The sequence below is a fragment of the Hibiscus syriacus genome, unplaced genomic scaffold (genome assembly GCF_006381635.1).
Source record: "Hibiscus syriacus cultivar Baekdansim isolate YM2019G1 unplaced genomic scaffold, ASM638163v2 tig00112471_pilon, whole genome shotgun sequence".
Lineage (NCBI taxonomy): Eukaryota > Viridiplantae > Streptophyta > Magnoliopsida > Malvales > Malvaceae > Hibiscus > Hibiscus syriacus.
The window spans coordinates 461984-485483 of record NW_024063340.1 but is presented as its reverse complement, the minus strand read 5'-3'; the positions used below and the strand labels follow the sequence as shown (position 1 = coordinate 485483).

Below are 23500 nucleotides of genomic sequence, written 5' to 3'. Positions count from 1 at the left end.
CAGTAGATGACTAATCCGATGTAGTTTATCTCTTTTATTCACCAAAAAAAAATAAATCCAATTATTAATTTAGACATTAAATCTTAATTCAAGTTTGTCCTAAAACATATTTAAAATATAAGAAAATTTAAATTCGTCTATATCACTACTGACGTATTAAAAACTAACATCATTAAAATTTATAAGAATTATCCTTTATTTTTTTATAGCATGTTAGAATTAAATTATAAGTCAATTAATAAGGTTTATTTATATATTTTATGTTAGATTTAATATAATATTTAGTATTTAAACAGTAATAAATTTATAAAATAATTTGTTTGATTTATATAATATTGATGTTTTAAACTTGATTAAATTCTACTAAAATTTAAACTTTAACTGAAAATTTAAACTACAATTTTAAAATGACTAACACAATTAACTTTAAAAATGGGTTGGGGACAAAGTTGAGTGTTGTCCAGCGTGGGCAGGCAAGGCAACTCACACGCGTGCTTTGCAGTTTCTAAAGTCATTGCACGCGTTGCAGTTAGTGGTGTGCAAAATTACCCGATCGGTTGACCCGGCCCACCAACCCGAATCTAAAAAAATCGGGTAATTCTCTAAAAAAATTACCCGGCCGTGTCGGGTACCCGGCCCGATATTTCCCGGATCAGGCCCACAAAATCTAGTTTTTCCGGGTACCCGGTTACTCGGGTACCCAGTTACTCGGGTACCCGGTAACCCGTGTACCCGGTTAGTTTTTATTTTTTTTATTTTTTATATAAAATTATATAAAATAATAATTATTTATATTATGAATTATTATATTTTGAATTTTGAACTTTTAAATTTTATGTTCGGATATTAAAGTATGTAATTCGAAGTTTCGAACATTTAAATTTGTGTATATATTTTTTTAAATTAATAATTTGAAAATAAAAAATTAAAAACCGGGTATCGAATATCCGATTACCGGGTACCCGCAAAATCCAGATATCAGATTACCGGGTACCCGTAACATCCGGGTCGGGATACGGACCGATAAATCGTCGACCCGGATTTGCACAGCCCTAGTTGCAGTAGAAGAATGGGAGGGTAAGTTCTTTTCCGCTCATTATTAATTTATTATTATTTTATCATCACTAATTTTAAAAAGCCAATCATATTATTTTGGAGAATACAAGTAGATGAGATGCCCTAAAACGGGCTAAGAGAGATGTCATTTGACTCAAAATGTCTCGCAACAATGGCTTAAACTGTGTTTCAAATGACCCTACAGGAAGAAAATGGACATGAATACAAAACAAAATAATGTTCTAAATTACGGTTTCTGGAAGACGTGCGTGGTATGTTTCTAAATGCATTATGCATAGAAAAGAAACTAAAAACAACTGATGATTTTCTTTTGCATGAAAGTGGAATTTCAAGTTATTTTAATCGGTGATTTTATCTCAAAAAAAAATCATCTTAAAAATAATTAAATATCAAAATAATGTCCTTTCCTTAATATTTGTCGATCTAATATCCATTCGTATTACGTGACAGTAAAACAAGTTCTACAAAATCGCTTTACACAAGTGACATCTTATTCAACAAAGACGTATTCTACAGAAAGTGCCTTATGCTTATGTGGCAAAGGCGATTTTTACACAACGTGCCTTTGTTAGATTTTTAAACCTCTAAAATTTACATTAAATATAGCCTTAAATAGTATTAAATATATGGAATTTAATTTGAATATAACATTAAATATCTAAAATTTAATCCAAATATAACTTTAACATCGATGAAGAACATGAGAATGAAGATGAAGAGCAATCAATACGAAGAAATCTTGTTCGAAAGAGACAACCACCATCCCGTGAAACGCATTCACGAAAAAGACATTGTTAGTTTATATATTATTTTATTTTTTTGAACTTTTATAGTAATTTAGGATATTTAAAAGATATATTTTAATTAAATTTTGGTTATTTAATATTATAATTAATGCTATATTTAATCTAAATTTTGGATGTTTAAATATCCTACAAAAGTGTGTTATGTATAAAGAGTACTCTTCCAGGTGGAATGTCACATAAGTATAAGACGTTTTCTATAGGACACACCTTTACTGAATGAGATATCACCTATGTAAAGCGTTTTGTAAAACGTGCCTCATTACGGTTTTTATAACCTTTTTTTATAATTTTTTAGAAAAATGACCACCCAACTAGCATTATATGAAAAAATAACTCTCAAATGACTCACGTAATAATACCTTACGTTCTGTAAAAAGTGAAGTTATACCTCGCGTTTTGCAGAAAGTATGATAAGACCTCGCGTTCTGCATAAAGCTATATATTCATATCATACATGGCCATTTGTGGTCATTTTTCTAAACAATTCTAGATGGAGGTTATTTTTATAATAAATTAACAAAAAGGCCCTCATTGCCGCGTAGTGCGAATAGGTACTAAATCGATAAATATCGGAGAAAATGTGGTATTCTGGCATCTAATTATTTTTAAGATAACTTTTTAGGCAAAATTTTCATTTTAATTCGCTCTAGTCCAACATGTCAGTGATTAGAAATATATAATATCTATAACTTTTCTCATCGATGCGATCACATCATGCACCTTTTGAGGTTAGGTATTATTTACATTGGCTTTGTGAATAAGATAAGGTTTTTGTTTGGTGAATCATTGATGCATTACATTGAGAAAAAAATAAGAAAATAATACAAGCAGTGAGCTTCATCCTTTATAAGTTCAGCAGATTCAATGAATTCAATAATAATAAAAAAGTTCATATGATCCATAATTTAATCACAGTTGAAAGTTGAGAGAATTACTGTTTAACGACGTGCATGGAATTCAGTGTTTTGTTCGAGAGCCTTTGGAACTCATCAACCACGACAAAGCAAAAACAAAAGAAGTCTGAGAACGGTCAGAGAAGGAAGAAAACATAAATAAAATCGAAGAGAAAGCAAACAGGGCATGTAATGATAAGAGAGAACGTATATTGTAGTACATTTGTTCTTCTTTTGTGGGGAAGAAGTATTAGATTAATATTACGACTTTATCTTGTTTGAAAACTAATAAAGTATATATTAAATTTTACAAGACTTATGATATGAGTGAACGACAGGTTTTTACAACCTTCAATATATAAATATATATGTATTCCTTTCATGATAATTATATTTAATTTTATTATAAAATCATAATATTTCATTCTTGTTTTCACCGATTACATTTATTTTATCTTTATTTTTGTATTTTTTTAATTGTATTTTTTTAAATTGATACAATGTTATCGATTATTTTGATTTATTATAACAATCTTTTATCATAAAACTTTAATTTGAAACTCGGACTCATATTTTAGATTTTTAACATTCATAAGAATATTATATTAAGTGTTCTAGATGTTATATTTATGAGATTAGAATCTTTTAACTTATATATATTTATATATCGTTAAATATTTTTAAATTTTAAAAACTTTTAAAAAACCTGGTCGCTTTGTTCTTTCTACTCTCTTTTCTCCTTTTTTTTCTTCTTTTTTATAACTTATGTCAATTTTATTAATCAATTCAACTTATTTTTCTCTAATTTTGTTTAATTGGCGGCATCATCGACTTTAATACTAGTTGTCGCCCTCCTGTTGGCTTTTCTCTTTTTCTTTTTTTTTAGTTTTTAATAAGAATAATTATATCTTTGTGACATATTCTTTTCATTTATGACACGTTTATCTATGTCTTTGTGACACATTTTTCTTTGACTTTTGGTAGTTTACGGTTTTTTGACGTTATTTTAGTTTTTTCTTCTTCTCTAGGTTGGATTTGACATTGCCACGACTGATCAAGATGACGCTTATTTGTTATCATGTTGATCATCCCTGCTTTGGACCCTCGAATTGATTTGGATACACGTTTGTGTTCGTGGATAGTTTTCTCACGTTAATAAAAATATACAATAATAAATGCAATTAAAATTTCAGTTTCAATTTGAAAGCAAAATTTGTTCCTTGAAGTAACAATTTAGAGGAATGTAATTAATTTAGATACTAATATATATATATATATATTTTAAAATTATATAATTACTTTAATTATGATTAAAATTCTATATTCACATGCACCTTATATATAAAAGGGAGAAGTACATAAATGGCCCTGGACTATAAAATAATGTTTTGATGAGTTTCCAAATATTAAAATTTATAAAATGATCATCTAACTATATGACATTGTTTTCTTGAGCTCTTTGACTATTAAAAGTTACAAAATGATCATTCGACTATTTATATGTTCCAAACTCATTTTTTTTAAAAGAAAATTTACGAGTTTGAAATATATGAATAATATGGTGACTATTTTATAACTTTTAATTGTCGAGAGACTTAATAAAACAACGTCCTATAATCATAGAACCGTTTTATAACTTTTAATAATCGATCAACTCAACAAAATAATATCCTATAATAAGTGGACCATTTGTCTACTTTACCTTGTATAAAATTAGATATTATTAGACTATTGGGGGAAAAAAGGAGTTCGGACCCACCCAAATTGGGGCAAAACTTTACCGTTGAAAAAAGGAGATCCCAAAATACGAAGAAGCTCTTGGGATCGGATGATGAGATGAGGCTGCTCACAACAACATTCCGAGCGGTGAAATCACCAAATCAAAATATAAACCCTAATCCAAACCCTAAACCTAGGTCCTTAAAACCACCGTTGTCGCTAGAATCGAGCGCCGTTGCGAAATCCAAATCAAAAGAAAAGGCGTGGTGCGTTTACCTAATTCTTTCCACCAATGCTCCCATTAAAACCTACGTCGGCGTCACCAACAATTTCTCCCGCCGGTACGATCTTCATTTTCTCATTTCCCAATTTTATTAAGCTTTAGCGTCAAATTGTACCTCAAATCCTTATTCGTGTCTCCTTTTTAGTTTTGGGGTCTAATCTTGATTGATTGTTTTTTTAACTGTCTAATCGATTAAATTTGTGGAAATTGTTTATTTGATCAAGTTAACAGAATGTTTATTCCCCCTTGCAAATTTACAATTCACTTTACATTAGTTAATCTTTTGAAAACTTGCGAGCTTCTTTGTTGATTGTTGCGACAAGTTGCACTTCCTTAAAATTGACCCTGCTTTGGGAGTCTTCTTCTTTTCCATAGGAAAAATAATTCAAAATAACTAAATATTGAGCTTTGATATTTCAGTTTGAAACAACATAATGGTGAACTTAGTGGTGGTGCTAAAGCATCTCGTGCTGGAAGGCCATGGGTCTGCGCTTGCTTAATTCGGGGTTTCAATGACCAAAGTGAAGGTATTTTTGCTCGATACTTTTATCTTATTTAGCTATTTATCGATTAAAAGCACTCTTCAAGTCCTTGTATCATAAGATCATGGAGCGTAGTGCATTTTCTTAGTGCTTCTAAAATGAGTAAAGCTTATACATTCGAAAGGAGAAAAAAAGGTTTCAGTATATTAGTAAAATATGCAAAATGATCATTTTTATAACCCGCTAGGAAAACTATTAAATTTGTAAGATGGACTTAGTTAAATAACGTGATATTAATTTAAAATGTGAAGTAACCTGTTAAGCTCGACCCATTGTAGCTTAAAATAATTGAAGCATTGCAGAGCTTTTAAGCTTCAATGGGTTGGATGAACATCCCACATCATTTAAAAATGACAGTTAATAAAATTAGCATCTGTTTTGTTCCCAATTGCTACAAAAATGATCATTTTGTGTGCTAGTTTTAAAAGTACATGAACTAAAATAGACTCTGTGCAATAGTATAAGGACTTGTAAGGTGCTTTTACCGAGTATTTATATCTATGAAATTTGCTAATATGATTCATGCGTTAATAGTCAAGTGTATAACATTGTTGATGTTTCCCTTTTCTTTATTTTAGCTTCTGAGTTTGAATCCAAATGGAAAATGATGTCAAGGAAACTGCCTCGCAAAAGGAAGAACAAGGAGGCCGATGATTGCTCCCTAACGTTATTGCAACACAGGGAGACAGCCCTAAATAAGGTTAGTGGTTCATTGGATTGCAGTCTCTTGGAAATTGAGTGGCAAATGAGCACTTCCTGATTTAATACCAACCATTCTTACATAACCTTTCATTATAAAAAAAAATGCATTCTTGAATGTTGTATGATTGGATTATGGAATACTTATTGTAATATATGCTATGATTTGTAATCATTGTTCAAAGGGAAAGCCTAAAGTTATTGCGATGATTATCTGAATAGTTCATTTTTTCCCTTGTATTATTTTGACTGCGTGGATAATCTAGTTTGAGAGAGCTCACAAATCAGTTGTGGTTAAAGGCTCTGTTATTACACTGTTCAATACAAGAAGTGGGTGTTTAAAAGTAAAACCTGGTAGTATGATCATATTTTGTCTTTTTGGCCCCTCAATTTTATTAATTTAGTCAATTTATCCGTAACAATTTTATTGCATTCCTTTTAACTGAAATTTTATTTTTATTTTTTTGTTAAATTGATTCGAAAGTGTCGGAACAATAACAACTCCATTAAGATGACATCAGGTATTATCTTTTTCTACACGCCCTCTTTTTTTTATTTGAAAAAGTAGCTATTTGTTTTTATTGAATGTTGATATTAGTTCTTTTTTTTAAAAAAAATTAATATTGTTTTTACTTTTTTGACATGATAGAAAAAGATAAATAATTATCAATATTTTTTTATAATAAGACAAAATAACTGCTATCTGTTTAACGATCCGTTATTGTAATGTTACATTTGGGTTAGTTAAAAAATAGAAGTTTGAGGATCAAAATGAACACAATTCAAATTTAAAAGTAACTAAACTGATAAAATTGAGGATGTAAAAGTTTTTGGATAAATTATACGAATAGTCCCTTTTATTTTCGATCTGATCGACTTTGATCACCGCTTTAAAGATTAAGTGTGTTTGGCCCTTGCGTAATTGATCCGTTCGGTCTAAGTTCCTCAGACTTTAACTTCTGTTAACCCTTTAGCGAAAATATTATGTGGTAATTAAAAAATAAATAAAAAATTCCACGTAAATATTTCATGGAATTTGAAATATTAAAAAAGATGCACGTAAACACCAACTGATCGATTCTCTTGTTTCTTCCTTCTTTTTATCTTCTCTTAATTTTCACTCTATAAAGTCGTATGGATCTGTGGGTTAAATTGCCAAAATACTATGGGTACAGGAGAGAAAACCCATTGTTCTCTTCAACTCTTCTCGATTCCAGCTACCGTTCGATTGGTAAACCCGATAGAGGTGAAGCAAAAGAAGATATGATTTTCTACAGAGAGGCTAGCATGGCGAACAAGCTCAACAACAATTGTTCGTTGAAGGATGATGAAATGACGAGCCTCCAACATGCTTGCATGATCGAAAAATGGATGGAAAAGAAGTGTGAAGATAATAAAGTTTTCATTAGAAAAAAACCCAGTGCTGTTGAACTCTAGTTCCAGCTCTTCCAATTCCAGTTCCGGTGGCGAGTTTTCATCCTTCGAGTCTGATTCCTTTTACGGTGCAAAATCAAGGTCATCGTCTTCAGCGTCAAGTAATTACACCTCTCATAGGCGGCCTAAGCCTATTCGGACCGGCGTCTTAGCTCGGCAGCCTGAAGTCGAAAGCAGTTTCCATGGCGCTACCCAGCAAAAGCGGAATCATGAATTGGTGGTTTCGTGAGGACAAATCCAAGGCCTTGAAGATTTACAGTGACCTCAAAAAGGTTAAGCAGTCGATATATCCTGGTGGTAAACGATGTAAGCTGTTCAGCTCCTTACTATCTCTCACCTCTTTTGCAGCCCTCCCAAAATTACTCTCTGCATCCGCAAGCTACTTTCCAACACAGATTCATGTTCCATGTAATACCCATCAAACAACCACTTATTTTTTATGTTCCAAAGAATCCACCAGATTATCGCAAATAATATTCTTTAATTACAACTTTGTCATGTGGACTTCTCATAGTTAATGGGATTCGTTAGGAACCAGTCCTTCATATTACTATTGAGGAATACTCGAAGTTGTGCTGGCTGGACAACTTGGTTCTATACCTTTTTGGCCTCACAATAAGACCACAAAACATGGCTTGTACCTATAGCTCATTTCTTACAACACTCATCTACATCAAGATGTCTCCTTACGCATTCTTTGTTTGTCAGTTGTCGGTTTTGTACATCGAGCCATAGAAACACTCGGATTTGCTTGCCCGATAAACAGACTCGGTTGGGAAAGTCGTCTTCTCCTCCCATCGCCAACATAGTACGTCACTGCCCAACTTATCCTGTGGGGGAGGGTGTCGTAACGTTTTTTCTACAACACCTGCAGCAGGTAAGACTAATCACAGGTTCTTCCAATTCCATTGGCCATAAGTCGTGACCCAATTCTTGACCGGTGTTGGACTTGAAACATCTAAACCAGTGTAATATTAATATATGCAAAACGGGCTCTCATTGTCCACCCACATAACATACCAAAAATTTGTGTACTCGCCATTCCGAATGCTCCAATAACTCTAACATAATCTTAGACGTTGCCAATTCCTTTTGTCACAAACGAAAAGGGACCACGTAAGACTTCCTGTTAACAGACATTAATGGTTGAGAAACTTATGGTTTTCAGAACCGGACCGGTCAGCGAACTGGCCGTGCTACTGGTCAACCGGTCGAATCGGTCAGACTGGTCGGAAGAACCGGACGACGTCATAATTATTTAAAAAATTAAATAAAATACCAAAAACATTTAATAAAAAACAGTTTTTTATATCACAAGTCATATTCAAAGCAAGTCATAACATATAAGTTAAAAACCATAAAATCAAGTGAAACAAAATGATTCAAATCAACCACAACATAATATTTAAGGTAAAACATAATAAATAATAAATATAATTATATAACTATAATCAAACGAAGTCGTTTGATTTAATTTAAAAAAAAACAATCCCACGTGACTCAGAAATATAGAAGAGCATCCCAAAAGTCTAAAAAGTAAAAATATGAGAACAAAACAATCTCACATGACTAAGAAACATAGAAGAGCATCTCAACTGACTTCTATAAATAATAGAAGTAATTTGACATTCAAAATCATAGAGCCTTTTGGTGAGCACAGAACGAACTATTCTTTTGCTTTAATCGAGCTCGAATTTAAGGCTGCAATTGAGCTTCTAATTTTTTTTGAGTTCGAGCCTTTTTGAGTTCAAGTTTTAATATTATATTTCGAGTTCGAGTTGAACTTGATAATTTTTAGCTCGTGAGTTTTTTAGTCAAGGTGAGCTTACTTTTAAAGTTTTCGAGTTCGAGTCAAGCTCAACAATACTCGAGTTCGACTCGGCTTGTTTAACAAACGACGTCGTTTGATTTAATTTTTTTTAAAAAGAAAAAATTAAAACTGGCAGTTCATATCGGTTTTGTCGGTTTTCAGCCGGTTCACACCGGTTTTACCGGTTCACGGTCCGATCCTGTTCGAACGGTTCAAACCCGATTCAACGATTCCTTACGGTTCACTAGTAACGGTTTAACCGGGTAGAATGAACCGAACCAGGCAGCGGTTCTTGATTGAACTGGCCGGTCCGATTTTCAAAACACTGCGACGGACCGATAACAGAAGGGACCAAGTGTGCTTAATTTTTGACCAATGACCAAAGTCTTTAAGGGGAAATCCGCATGGCTTACCCAAAGTCGCGTGTAGGAATCTTCTAATTTCAAAAAATAGAACTTATTTTTTAAAATTTAACTTTGTTTTTCTATTCATTGAAAATTCTATAGTTTAAGAGAAAAATGTCAGAATACGGTGTCATTAGACCAACTGCATTTTATGACTTCAAATAGTTAAAAGAATTCATATCTATTTCACTTACGTAAGACTATGATCTGCTTTCTAATAATTTATTTTCGAGCAAGTCTACAAGTAATCAATAAGGGGGAAATTTAGAAGTACAAGAATGCACGAGGCATAGGTTTAGAATTACGTTCTAGACTATATTTTGGACCAAGTAAAATGAGTATAGAGAAGTTAATCCAACTATCAATGAACTAATGATTTTCCGGAATTTTCAGGGTAAGGCCTATGCACGTTTCACACTGTAACTTACATTTAACTAACAATTTAATCAATTAATTAACGATAAGATCGTACAATTGATGACCTGACCATGCAGAAACAGAACAATGTAACAAGCAACAAATCATTCCCGAATTGTCTCCTTCATGGAATTTTCAGCGATAGCCCAACAGAATGTCCTGAAAACTGCTTCCAGTAACTGCTTTGCTCTCAAAAGGTTTATTAATGTGAAAAGGCAAACGCCAATTATCTAGCATTACCACACACTGCAGTTTGTCTACATCCAAGGGCTTTTACCACTGCCCCAAATGTACTCGAGTAAAAACGACGACATTCTCGGAGATTTTTTCGTTTCTTATCACTTACCTTACATTCTGCCTCGTCTTAATCATCCGTTTCAGGGTTGCAAGCCAAAAGTTGCATTCATCCCACTCGTTTGTAGTAAGAAGAACCTGTTCCAGAAACATAGGTAAAAGAACATAGAAACCGCTTTTAGTTGCCACTTGCTAACCCCAACAATCACATGACTTGGCAAAACATTATGAACAATGCTTTTTCACCACCGTACCAGGATTTGTAGTGCTGTACCAAAATCATTGTTGTCCAATGCCTGGCAGAGCTGAATGAGCTTATCAGAAGCATTTTTTGAAACGTCTCCACTGTTGAGTTTGGCGAACAAGGCACCCATTTTCTTTGAATTGTCTTCTATTTCACGCTTCTTAGCCGGGTTTGCACGTGACCCTCCCTGTGCTTGAGAGGTCTCATTGTAAAGTCTTGTTAAGGTTGTGATTACGGGTTTCAGGCGGGCTACAAACCAACATGGTAAAATTATTTCCAGCAGTATCATATATAAAACATCTAGATTTCTTCATCTATTAGTTACCTCGTTTATGCGGAATATGCAAACTGAAAGGATAAATTACTAGCATAAAGAATAGAATTTTCACAATCATTTTTAAAATAATTCGTTTTGCTTTGTAAATGTTCTCATACAGGGTGATGGTGTAAAGATAAACATAACTCAAAATTTCAGTTAGTAAACCCTCATTCTGGAGTAGTCCAAGAAAGTTGGGAGGCCATATAGCATGGGGCTGGAAAGGAACCCCAAAATCCAATAAACAAGGATGGCATATTAACATTATTCAAAACCAAGAAACTAGCAATTACCAGGCAAATTTGAAGTGTCGGCAGTCTGCACAGTTGGTGGGGTGCAGCAGGTGCTGCAGCTGGTTGTATTGGTGCCAATTGTGTAGGGGTGCCAGATTGCATTGGGGTCATCCCAGGCCTTTGAAAGACCGTCACTGGCATAAATCCCCTAGATGTTGGGGTGGGAGCCACAAACGGGGGCATGTTGGGGGCAGAAACTGATCCCATTTGTGGTGGGACAGATGAAGGTGATCCAGTTCCTTGGCGTATGGGATAAGTAGGGTTGGCAGCACCCTGAAAGGCATGCAAAAATCAAATAGTATACCAGAAATAGAAGATTAACTATGGCATTGAACACGAATTAGATGTAGCTACATACAGGATGTAAATGAGAGCCCAAGGTAGTTAGCTGCTGGTATTTATCAGCATTTCTTAGACCAGGATGGTTTGCAGGAACAAAGGGTCTAACGGCAGGCTGAGTGGTTCCAGGTGATGGAGCAAAATTTACCTGGAAGGACAAAATATTTAGTCAAGCATCAACTTGATATAATTTCCATCGCCAAACCAATCATTAATCTTGTAACCAACGAGGAATGCAAACCATGAAAATAATTTCAATCTCAAATTCTTTTTCCATGAATAACCAATAATCCGGGGCTGAAAACATACAAGAGTTCAATTCACCTTCAGGTGTGGTGAATGACTCATCTTAAGAAACTGATCAAGTGTGCTCTCCCACAAGGAAGTACCACCAACATGAGCAATGACTAATGAATCAGCCATCTTATTTGCTGCAATGCATTGTGCAACTGCTCCCTTGCAGTCACCCACCACCAAAGCACGTTGAACAGCATCATCAAAAGATGAATCTGAACTTTCCTCCAGCCCGTATGATTCTTGAGGTGTTAAATCTGTGCTAGAAACTGTGCTTTCAACATGAAATTTATTTTCAGAAGTTGCAACTGGTGTATCAGCTTTGGGACTTGAAAGATTGTTTAAGAAATCCTCCCCGTTATCAGCAGCAAATAGGTTAGCTTCTTTCTGATGGCCCACCTTTTCCTCAAGGGTAATATCATTTACACTCTGAGAGAGGTCATCTTGTACAGTATCTTTTTCTTCTGTAGTCTGGCTAAAACCTAAATGGATGAGCAACTTCGTCCTAGCTGTCCCATCATCTTCAAACATCACGTTTAAGAAGCCCCATGTTTCTCGATCCTGTTGAGATCTGCACAGAATTCCCAATGAACATTGGTAGAAGTAGAAGAAACAATAACTGCTAACCTAAACACATCCAACTGCTAAGAAGTTTATTTTTAACAATATATATATATATATATATGTTATAGGAAAGATAACTTGGACAAGGTCACAGACAATCTATGCTCCAAAATAGAAAAATATCACAATTCAGAATGTAGTCTTTTGATCAAAGGTTAAGAAACATAAAGATCCAGAACAAGTGAGGAAGCATATTACTAATTAAGTCATTCCCCCACCTCTCCAGTAACCATATCCCAACAAATAGTTCGATTATCTTTGGCACATGTGAGCAAATAAGAGCTGTCAGAGGAAGACCATGCCATTGCAATTACACCTGCAACACCACATGCAATCAAATATTATAATGAACTTAAAATATTACAACTCTAGTTTAACTTACAACAATAAAAGACTTACAAAATAATGCATCAAACTTCTACATGAATAGGAGATGAATGTCATAAAAATTAACAGCAAATCACCTATACCATGCAACGCTCAAAGTCCTTACTCTATCTGGGTTCACTAATACCATTTTGATTAAGGGGCACCAAATCAATCTCAAAGATCTATTTTCAATCTGACTTTAGCAAGCTAATTGTTTACATCTTATATTCTCGTATTACATGGTACAGTATCAGGTTAAGCTGAAAGAGCATATAATTTTCTAATCAAGTACAGCCAATGTAAAGAAGGTAAAATATCAACAAGTTCTTGAAATGTTGCATCTACTTCTAAAGCATTGATACCTTTTGTGTGCCCTACAAACTCTTTCACTGGTGACATTATATTCCGCATATCCCAAAGCTGCTAACAGAAATACCAGAAATTAACAAATTCCAAACAAATAGTAATCCACGTTCCACATTTGAAGCAACATCAAAAGATTCTTACCCTTAAAGTGGGTGAATCATCTTCATCTAAAGCAACAAGAAGTTGAGTGGCAACATCAGGATGCCACTGCAAAACAGAACATGGCCTTCTAACTGAATCTGCAAAACTGTAGAGTGAAAAAAAATTAGGTAAGAGATGAGGTGGGTCAGGATGGAAATAAAATGAAGAAACAACAAGAAAAAATTTCACTTGGTCAATAACATGAACGTTACCTTATCAATGGGCTTCCTCAAGTCCAAAACAACTGGAAAGTTATGAATATACACATTATCTCCCCAGCTAAACTTAAATGACAATACAATAAGTCTAGAGTCCATTAATTTCCTCTCCAGTTGTTCCATTATAAGAAGTCGAGGCCAGTATATATGGAACCTTACTATTCCAAGACAGAAATGATATTTCACCTTGAGTGGCAGAACCACTACCCCGCATGATGACCATGAAAAAACTATGCCAGATAGCTCGACAGTCCATATATTGCCCTTTTTCTTTCTCATTGGGGGGAGGGGGGATTCTAACATAACCTATTGTATAGGTTGAACATGAACAGAAATAAGCATTTACACAGAAGGAAAAGGCATTCAGTGGAACAACAATGGTGTGAAATGTGTTAATCCTAATTCTGTACACAGCTCAGACACCAAACATATAGATGAAAGAGCTTTACAATTCAAAAGTTACAAATAATTGCTCCAGACCTTAAGAGGTGGACAATGAGATGGTTGTGCAGGTGCTGACAAATCCCAGATGCAGATTTCACCATCGTCGGCCCCAGATGCTAGCAAGTTTGGAGCAATAATCTTTTTTAGATAAAACGCGCATTAATCCAAAAATGACGTAGAAAAATAATAATGAAAGGGATATAAACGAGTTTATTGTCTTAAGATTATTGACTGAAGTAATAATCTCAGACGAAATCAAACATAAGAAAATTAAACAAATAAGCTAAACTTCATAACGTAAATCAAAATTAAATATAAAAGAAAAATACTCATTTAATTTGATCAGTTAATATCGAAATCAGTTGAAGTCTATCGCTACCCTAACATGTTTACTCACTATTTATAGGGGATTTTCAAAAAGAGATTTAATCCAACTAGATATCTTTTAACATTCAACATTAAACAAATAACGATATTTTTTAATTTGAAATATTCAAAAGATAAAACTCTTTTTACCATTCAAACTTAAATAGAATTATTTTAATTTAAAATATACAAAAGTATATAATTATTTTTAATATTCAAAGTTAAAAAGAACAAATATTTTTTTAAATTGACATATTCAATCATCTAGAAAAAACAAAGATTATAAAAGAGTAGATAAAAGGATTAAATCGGCCCCGTTAACAATCGTGTTAACCATAAATATTTTCTTTTTCCTCTGATTCTTAGTCTCTAATAAAATACAACATGATTGAAATTAACCAAAACAATCAGTGCTCATGTAGCCTGCTAAAGGCAATGAACCAGCACTATAATCCCAAGTCCCCATCCAAACCAACATCATACACTCTATTTCCCTATTCTTTCACTACATGTCCAATTTAATCGAAAGTTAAAGTGAACTAGATTAAATCAACCATTACGTACATTATGTCGTTAGATTATATATATATGTCCTATTCTTTCGAAATCGGATTCGAAAGCTATCACGAAATTGAAGTCGAAAGCAGGATGATCACCGGAGGTAAACATGAGTATTCGCTGAAGAATTGTGTGGCATTGGCTCATGTTGTCTGGTTTTGTCATCGGTGCCTGAACTTTCTTTTTAGTGCATTTCAAAAACTATGTTGGCAAAAACATATGTTGTCACAGTTCTTTTTTTTAAATAAATGAAATACGAAAATGGATACCAATAATAATTATATAAGACTAAAGGTAATTATCTTTTTAAAAAAGACTAAAGGTAATTCCGTAACTAAATAGCATTTTACAATTAAACCGTTTTATAAACATGCATTTTAGTTAGAAAGATGGTTAAGCAAATATTTTTGGTTGCCTGCCATAAGCTCATCTCAATATGCATACACGTTAAGTAATTCAACAAAACTGCCACTGGAAAAGAAACTTTTTAAACGCAAATTTTACATCATAAAGGGATCGCTTACTACTTGTAGAAAAAGCTGCATCAGCAATGAAGTACTACTATGTTCTGTTCTATTCCTTGGCATCAGCATAAGATTGTGGGGGCAGCTTTACTATACTTAGTTGGCCTCCATCCTTGTTAGCAACCGTTGCCGCTTTTATCTCGTTGCAATGATTTATGAACTTGGTCAGCTCCTGCTCTCATACATATTAAAATATTGTATGTTAAAATGTATAATGTTTTCAAGGAGCAATTGTTATTATTTTTAATGCCAAAGAAAGCCCGTCTTCAATGGAAAATGGTTCTCACACATCCGATCTCGTATGCCTAATCTCGAATTTGGGCATCCTAGCGTTGTCAAGATGTTCACCCTAAGCAGGCAATAGACGAGAAAAAAAGCCCGACCAACCATTGCAGTTGCTTTACAACTAAGGAGTAATACCAGACTCTACACTTATAAATATTTGGGTATAGGATTATAGACTTTGGACTATAAGAAAACCATGTATATTGACTAATAGAATAATTCTGTTTTCTATGTATAAACATGAATAAAAAAGCTCATGTATATACATACAAGTATCTAGTGCCACACAGAGCATCCCAACAAGTAGGCTCGACACAAGCTCTCTGAATCAACACCAAAACTCTCTCATGAATACAAGAACTCATGTATATACAATTATACATATAAGTTTCAATAGCCACACCTTGCCTCGCCTGGAGTCAACAACAAGTAGGCTCGAAACAAATTCTCTAAATAAACACCAAGACTCTCAATGAATTCAGTTTCACTCAAGTTAAAGCTCCACGGCATAGAGGTCGAGGCTGCCCCGGATTAAAATAAGCATGCAATATCAAACGGATACAAGTTCTCTGAATCAACACCAAAACTCTCTCATGAAATACAAAAACTCATGTATATACAATTATATATGTAAGTTTCTATAGCCACACCTTGCCTCGCCTGGTGTCAATAACAAGTAGGCTCGAAACAAATTCTCTAAATCAACACCAAGAATCTCAATGAATTCAGTTTCACTCAAGTTAAAGCTCCAGAGCAGAGAGGTCGAGGCCGCCCCGGATTAAAATAAGCATGCAATTTCAAACGGATAGGTCAAAGCAATTAACCCCAAGGTTCACTAATAAACTAAACTAATGCATGCTAACTAATTAACCTAATGCGACCTTGAAGCTATCGGGGAGAACAAAAAATGGACCCAGTAATATCATATTCAGCTGTTATACCTCCCTTAAGCAGTCCCTTAAGCAGCTCATAAGAAGCTAATCATGAAAAAAAAAAAATCAAACCAAAATTTTCAAAGAAAAGACTAAAGAGATAGATTTAGAAACTCTACTCGATCAGCGTCCATCTCTTTGGTTTGCTTGGATGGCTTAACGACCCTCCTACCTGCAAAGAATCAAATTTAAAATAAATAAATGCACATTTGGAACCAATACATTTATTTATACATAAAGCTTTTAAGAAAAGAAAAAAGGAGAGACCTTTGCGAATGTGAGGAAGTTTTCCGTGGCGACTAGGAGGGATTGTTTTCTGCTTCTTTTTCCCTTTGAACAAATCCCCTTTCTGCGTCATCTTCTTATTCTTCCTTTCCCTGCAACTCGAATGTTAGGGTTGTTTTTTTTTACAGCTTTTTGTTTCTTTTAAGCGGTGTCGTAGGGTTTTGTTAACGGGTCTGAGGACCCATTTTAAGTGTATATTAAACTACAGCCCTAACTTTAAATAGTCTGGGCTTATAAGGCTGCGTCGAACGCATGAACCACTATATATGAGTAAGCACTAGGTTGATTCGAATCGTACAAAGAAATGATTAGCAGTGCACTCAAACAACTTGAAAAATGATTAATAAAAAATAATTAACAAAATGTTATTGCTGGTATTGAAAAATATCACCACCACCGTTAATATAAAAACACATAACAGCAATAATAATAGTAATAATTCGTTAACAAACTGATATTATCATAATTTAATTACGAATTATTATCTACAAATTTTAATTAATTTTGTTGATTTGAACACAAGTTACTAAATGATAGAAAGCATCGGTCCTTTGGACAGATATTCTAAGTCAGAGAATGTTGTGATTATGAACCCTTAGAAAATTGGGTGCACTAACCGTTAATTAGAATGAATCTCAAGTCATATTTTTATGGATGAGATCGATTACAATTTCATATGTTAACATTTTAAGTACTATTAGCATCTGTGGTGTGATTCCCACCCTCCCTCATTTCGTCTCCAAATCCACCACTGAAACATGGATTCATTGCCTTCATTCTATTTTTGTCTTGTTGATGTTGGTAAGGGATCGATCAAACTGTTGGATCCAAACCCATTGTGTCTGTCCAATTCAACCTCATTTTTTCATCGTCGTCTTCGAAGTTATGTACATTTAGTCATAAGATTGCTTCCGGAATGCCAAGCTTGCTCTTAAGATATAATTGCGTCGGAACATCACATTTTTGGCGACCCGAGACCGTGTCCAACTGTGTCAAAGTTAATGGCCCCGTCAATGCTAGCAGAGGCTCCAGCAATAAACTTTTGTTCTTTCTTATCTCCTCCAATAAAGCTTTACTTGTGTCGATACCCGCAAGGTATCCTCCATGCACATAGCCATTGAATCTCTCACTTGTGTGTTCACCGGTGAAGAATATGCGTCCAACTGTGGCCTGGAAACTCAATGATTGTTTCATATAGAATGTGAAAACACAAAAATGGATGGTGAAAATGATACGAGTCAGTTACCTTGATATCATTAACGACTTGGTTATTGGAGATTATGGGGTAGTTGCTGTAGCTGCCACGCTGGAACCTGTTGTTCCACCAGCGTGGAACGAGGATGTCAGTGGCGGTAGGTATTTCGGGCCCAAACATGTCCCTCAGCACACCCATGGCTTCTTTTAATGTATCTTCATCGGATTGAGCTTCCACACGTTTTGATTCACCATTGGTTAATGTTACCACCAAGATACTCGAACCGGGGTATGCATTCTCCATGTGCTGATCACAATAGCAAGATGAATTCAAGTGAGTGGTCGTTAGAAAAATGAATTGATGATACAATCTTCCATATGAGATGCCTAAAGAAAAAACCAAGTAAAATCAAACTAGAAAAGCTCATTTATGATTTGTGTAACTAGGTATAAAACTATATTATCAAATGTCTTCCTCATCAATCACTAATTGATTTAACGGTATGAAGTGTTAAATGTTGTAAACAATGTCCAAGATTCAAATGTGACACTGTGAATGGTACAAGTTAAATTGAGAAAATCATGCACATAAGATATCTATACAATATCCAAATCCATATTAGTCAACCGATAATCATATATCATATGGGAATACCAAAAAAGTATACATTTATTTCTCTCCATGAAAACAGAAACAAAGCAGTTAATGTCTGGTTCCCACAATGCAACCATTTCAGAGCTCCATGAAAATGAAAAAAATAGTGTTATTATATATAACATAAAGGAGAAACCGTTATGTGGTGGTAGTTGGTAACATCTACATTGAAAAATAACTATTACGTTGTCTTTTAGCTGAAGAAGCTGTCCACAGAATCTGATTTAAGGTCGTGTTCATGTCTGGTAATACGGAGTAGCATTGTCATATTATAACAAGTCTATATAGTATTAGTCAACATCAACATATCATGTAGGTAGCTAGGTTGTTAAAATGTAAATTATAGTTCCTAACAGGTAAAGACAACCAACAAAGGTCAACCACCGCCCTGTTTTACAGATTAACTTGTTGGATTCTGTATTTTATCAGTCATTCAAAATGGCAAGAAAAAAGAGGATTGAATTTTCCTTATGAGGCAGAAACATTATTCAAAAAGGAAGCAAGGACTAAACCTGCCAAAACGTGTAATAGCCTCTACGGTCGTGAGCATAGATGAAGAACTCTTTGTCAGGTCCACATGGCCAGAACTTATACGGGAACTTGAGGAAGATCTTAGTGTATACCATCACATCACATTTCTCAATGGCCTCTGTTTTCCACCTCTGTTATTGTCATTAAGATTTTAGACGATTAAGCAATATCTAAAATGTTCCTTTCAAAACTCATTAATTGTTCATAGAAATTCATACAAGGCAATGGTATGCAACCACGTGAAAATGTGCATGTAAAGTCTCTCACTTTGGCTCCCAGTCCAATAGAGCTGACCGCTTGGCTGATTTCTAGATAATTATTATTTCAACTTAACCTCCAATTAAATTGGCTTTAAAATTTCAATTCCCAAAGCCAATATTTAAATCTAGGGCACTATACTCCTCAAACTATGACCCTCATTCTAATTTGATCTCTAAACTTTTGGACATTTCAATTTCATCCCAAACTATGATTTTCATTCTAATTTGTTCTCTGACCTTTTAAAAATTCCAATTTCATCCCAAAATTATGAACCTCATTCTATGTTGGTCCTTAAAATTTTGAATGTTCTAATTTCACCCCCAAACTTTTGAATGATTTATGGGGACATTGTTGGAATGCTCAAAAGTTTGGGGACCAAGCCAGAATGAGGGTCATAATTTAGTGATGAATTTAGAATATTCAAAATTTTGGGAATTAATTTAGAACGTGAATTGTAGTTTGCGATGAAATTGAAATTTTTAGAAGTATAGGAATCAAGTTATAATAAAAGTTATTGTTTGGAGAGGTATAGTGCAATTAACTCATTAAAAATACCATTAAGTTATCTATTTTTTTTTTACAATAGAACTTTCAAAATTTACAAAATAAATATTAAACTTCAATTTTCTTACAAAATGGACACCATGACATTAATGATTGTTAATTTCTATTGAAGAAATGATATATCACATTAAAAATAATGAGTGAATAAGATAATTTAATAACACTTTTAATTAAACCCTTAAATCTATGCTACTCGAAAATTTTATTTTACGTAAAATTTTAAGTCTGACATATGAAAATAGAAATATGATTTTAAAACTCTTTCAGATATAAAAGAAAATTAAACAAATAAACATGTATACGGTACTCGCATGAATATAAATAACATATATCTAAGTCTTCAAAATATATAAAAAAGTGGAAAATGAATAAAGAAATAAGATACGTACGGCAAGGGAGGCCTGAAGCAAATGAGGTCGCTTTGGAGAACACCAATGCTAGCGGACAAAATGACGTAGTTGGCTTCGTAAACGCAACCATCCTCTGTTTTCACCGTAACGCCGTTCCTCGAGTGCTGTAATTCCCTGACAACCTGCCCCAAATCCATGCACAAAAGAAAACATAATAAGCATCCTAATAACTACACAAATTTTGAGAACAGTTTTACCGAAATGTTTCTGAAAACAATTGTTTGTAGCAGAACTCCAAGGCAACAGCACCCAACAAAGAAGTCTCACAAACATCTGACGAGTCAAAGCAAGAAAACCCGTGCATCAAATACATACAGTTTCCAAAATGCACCGTGAATAGTTGGAAAAGGGCTGATTTTTAGTGCCATCAAGGTGGTAAAGACGACAACATTTTCCAAAATGCAGAAAATGACAGAAACTTCCTATTTGTATGTTCTTATGTGAGTGTTTGATAAGACTTTTCAACTAGTGAGTGTTATTCTATGGCTATTGTGGCAAGCAGAGGCAAAATTTGGGGCCTACGGTTGATGATAGTGATGTAAAAAGTGCCTAAAAAGTTTTAAAGACAGCTGAATTTCATGGCTACATACGATTGAAATAAGACATGCCAATTCAATAAGTAATTATGTGGTATGATAGTGTAATTTAAAATTAAGAAAACATAAAAATAGGTATAACTAAAAATATAATATTTTGAATTTGATATAATCTAAAATGTTATTTTTCTACTATTTTTAATTGAATATAAAATATTACGAAGAAGACAACACATTCAATTGTCAATCAAAAATAGGAAAAATATAACATTTTAAGTTACGTCATACTTAAAATATTATATTTTTTATCTCATTTTCAATTGTGCTTATTTTCATCATTTTTTAATCTTAAATTAAATTATCATTTATTAAACTTTCCCTAATTTAATAGTCTCCGCGCTTTTGTATCATTCAAATGGAACCAAATTGTTAAAGGGGAACAAACCCAACATAGTTTCCTATTTCCAAACAATGTTATTACAGTGATGGAAAACGAGTTTCACTTATGAACCAAGATAACAAACAACCACAAAAAAATTCAGTCTTTCCAGCAAGGAAATTTAATATTAACATAATTAGCGGTAGAGACTGGTGAGCACAATAGCACTAAATAGAAGAAAGGGGACCCATAGAAGAAAAAAAATGTAAAATAAACGGGGTTGAAATAGCTTTCAGTAAACGTCATTATCTGCAAATTCCCAAAAGTGGGTCAATCAATCTTAAGCATCAAAGGAAAGCAGTGCATGCATATAAAACAGAGGTTCGGGTTTTATTTGCCCCGTCTCTATGTTTTATCCCACGATTGAGTGGCAAAAAAAAAAACAAGGGAAACCACATAGTATGGCTGAAAACACGATGAAAAAAGCAAAAACACATTGACAGGTGAAGCAAAAGAAACCAAAGCGATGGTAGTTTATACCTTGTTTAGTTTAAGGCGATTATCCAGGATTTCCCCCTCCGATGTAAATAGAAAATCCTCAGCCATTTTATACAGTAAATAATCATAACCCCTATCATCTGCCACCAAAAATTCTCTTTCCCCAAAATCTGCGTATGTTGATATTGGTTCCACCTCTGTTATAATAATAATAATCAAAACATAGATATAAGGTAAAAATCTAAGGCTTGTTCCATGTGACTTTTTCTTCATTAGCATTTCCATTGCTTGACTTTTCTTAGCATCCAAACAGGGAAAAACAAAAATTAATCGTGAAACTTGCCTGCCATCTCGAAATCGTGTAATATGAAGTCAATTGCGAGCTCTATCGGTGTCTTCGGTGTTCTACAAAAGCATCCACCAATAAATTCACTAACACACCGAAAAGAGAAAAATAATAATTAAATAATTATGAAATTTCCAGATGGACTTCTTACAAAGGTGACTCGGCTCCATTGGGAATAGTCTCCTCGACACAATTTGACTCAAGGTCCCTCAGTCTCTGTAGCGCCGAGTCCACCGCTTTTTTGTACGAGTCAGCGGCGATTCCACTCGGAAATATCTTCCCGCTGCAACTTATTCATAAAAATATTCAATTTTAACACGGCTATTATTCAGACGAAAACATTTTTGTTATAATTCGTTAAATTTCAAAGCTCAACCATCCACCGCCAAATGAAGTAGTAGAAAATTTGCGGTTTTTTGGATTCTGACCTCTGATCATAGATGTTATAGCGAGCATTACTGTAGTCGGAGAAGCATGTTCGGAGGCCAAATTTAGCCGCGATCTCCCAAACGGGATTTGACGATTTACCGCCTACACCGGCGATCCAACCCGCTCCGAGCTCCACTGACACGCCTCCGAAACTTTCTTTCCTGATTCTACCGCCAATCCTATCGGACGCTTCCAGAATCAGCAAATCCGCAATTCCGTTCTCGGCCAAAGCCTTCGCCGCCGATATACCTAACCAGGATTTCAAGATTCAATAGTTAAAAAAAATATAATCCCTCGTCGAGAACAATCTTTTCAACTCAATAACTCATAATAACACGCGTTATACATCACTATATTTGTTCGTTCAAAACATTTATAAATGCATTATTTTCTTAGATTGTTTACTTTTACTGACCGGATACGCCGGCGCCGATGATGATGACGGCGGAGCGAGAAGCGGAGTCCATTGAGAAAGAGAGAAACGGAGTGTGTGCTTTGTCTGTATTTGAATTTTGTTAAAGGCTGTTAAGTCCGTTAGCGAGAGACAGACGCAGAAATAGCGGGTGTTTGTTTATAAAGGCAATTTTTCTCCATATTTTATAGCAATTTTCCTTTAACAACTTCTTTCTATTTCCTTAAAAATATAACTTTCCACTTAAATTATATTTTCAGTTTATTTTGTTATTTTAATTTGGACTGGCGGGGGAAAGAGGCAACCGAA

General features: G+C 34.1%; 3 protein-coding genes and 1 pseudogene across 3 annotated transcripts; 1 reads left to right on the top strand and 3 right to left on the bottom strand.

Moving 5' to 3' along the window:
• Window positions 1-4536: 4536 nt before the first annotated feature.
• On the top strand, window positions 4537-6238 carry LOC120179913 (structure-specific endonuclease subunit slx1-like). Its single transcript, XM_039185365.1, has 3 exons — window positions 4537-4836; window positions 5199-5305; window positions 5899-6238. The coding sequence occupies exons 1-3, from the start codon at window positions 4613-4615 to the stop codon at window positions 6078-6080; spliced, it is 513 nt and encodes a 170-aa protein (XP_039041296.1). The 5' UTR covers window positions 4537-4612; the 3' UTR covers window positions 6081-6238.
• A 3913-nt stretch (window positions 6239-10151) lies between these two features.
• LOC120179890 lies at window positions 10152-14127 on the bottom strand (annotated as a pseudogene).
• Window positions 14128-15325: 1198 nt separating this feature from the next.
• LOC120179914 lies at window positions 15326-17103 on the bottom strand. Its single transcript, XM_039185366.1, has 3 exons — window positions 16959-17103; window positions 16811-16863; window positions 15326-15646 (listed from the first exon to the last, which is right to left on the bottom strand). The coding sequence occupies exons 1-3, from the start codon at window positions 17047-17049 to the stop codon at window positions 15524-15526; spliced, it is 267 nt and encodes an 88-aa protein (XP_039041297.1). The 5' UTR covers window positions 17050-17103; the 3' UTR covers window positions 15326-15523.
• A 480-nt stretch (window positions 17104-17583) lies between these two features.
• On the bottom strand, window positions 17584-23292 carry LOC120179915 (polyamine oxidase 1-like). Its single transcript, XM_039185367.1, has 9 exons — window positions 23195-23292; window positions 22779-23028; window positions 22502-22633; window positions 22348-22409; window positions 22047-22201; window positions 20567-20713; window positions 19338-19487; window positions 18223-18477; window positions 17584-18146 (listed from the first exon to the last, which is right to left on the bottom strand). Exons 1-9 carry the CDS (start codon window positions 23244-23246, stop codon window positions 17874-17876), a joined length of 1476 nt encoding a protein of 491 aa, XP_039041298.1. The 5' UTR covers window positions 23247-23292; the 3' UTR covers window positions 17584-17873.
• Window positions 23293-23500: the final 208 nt, after the last annotated feature.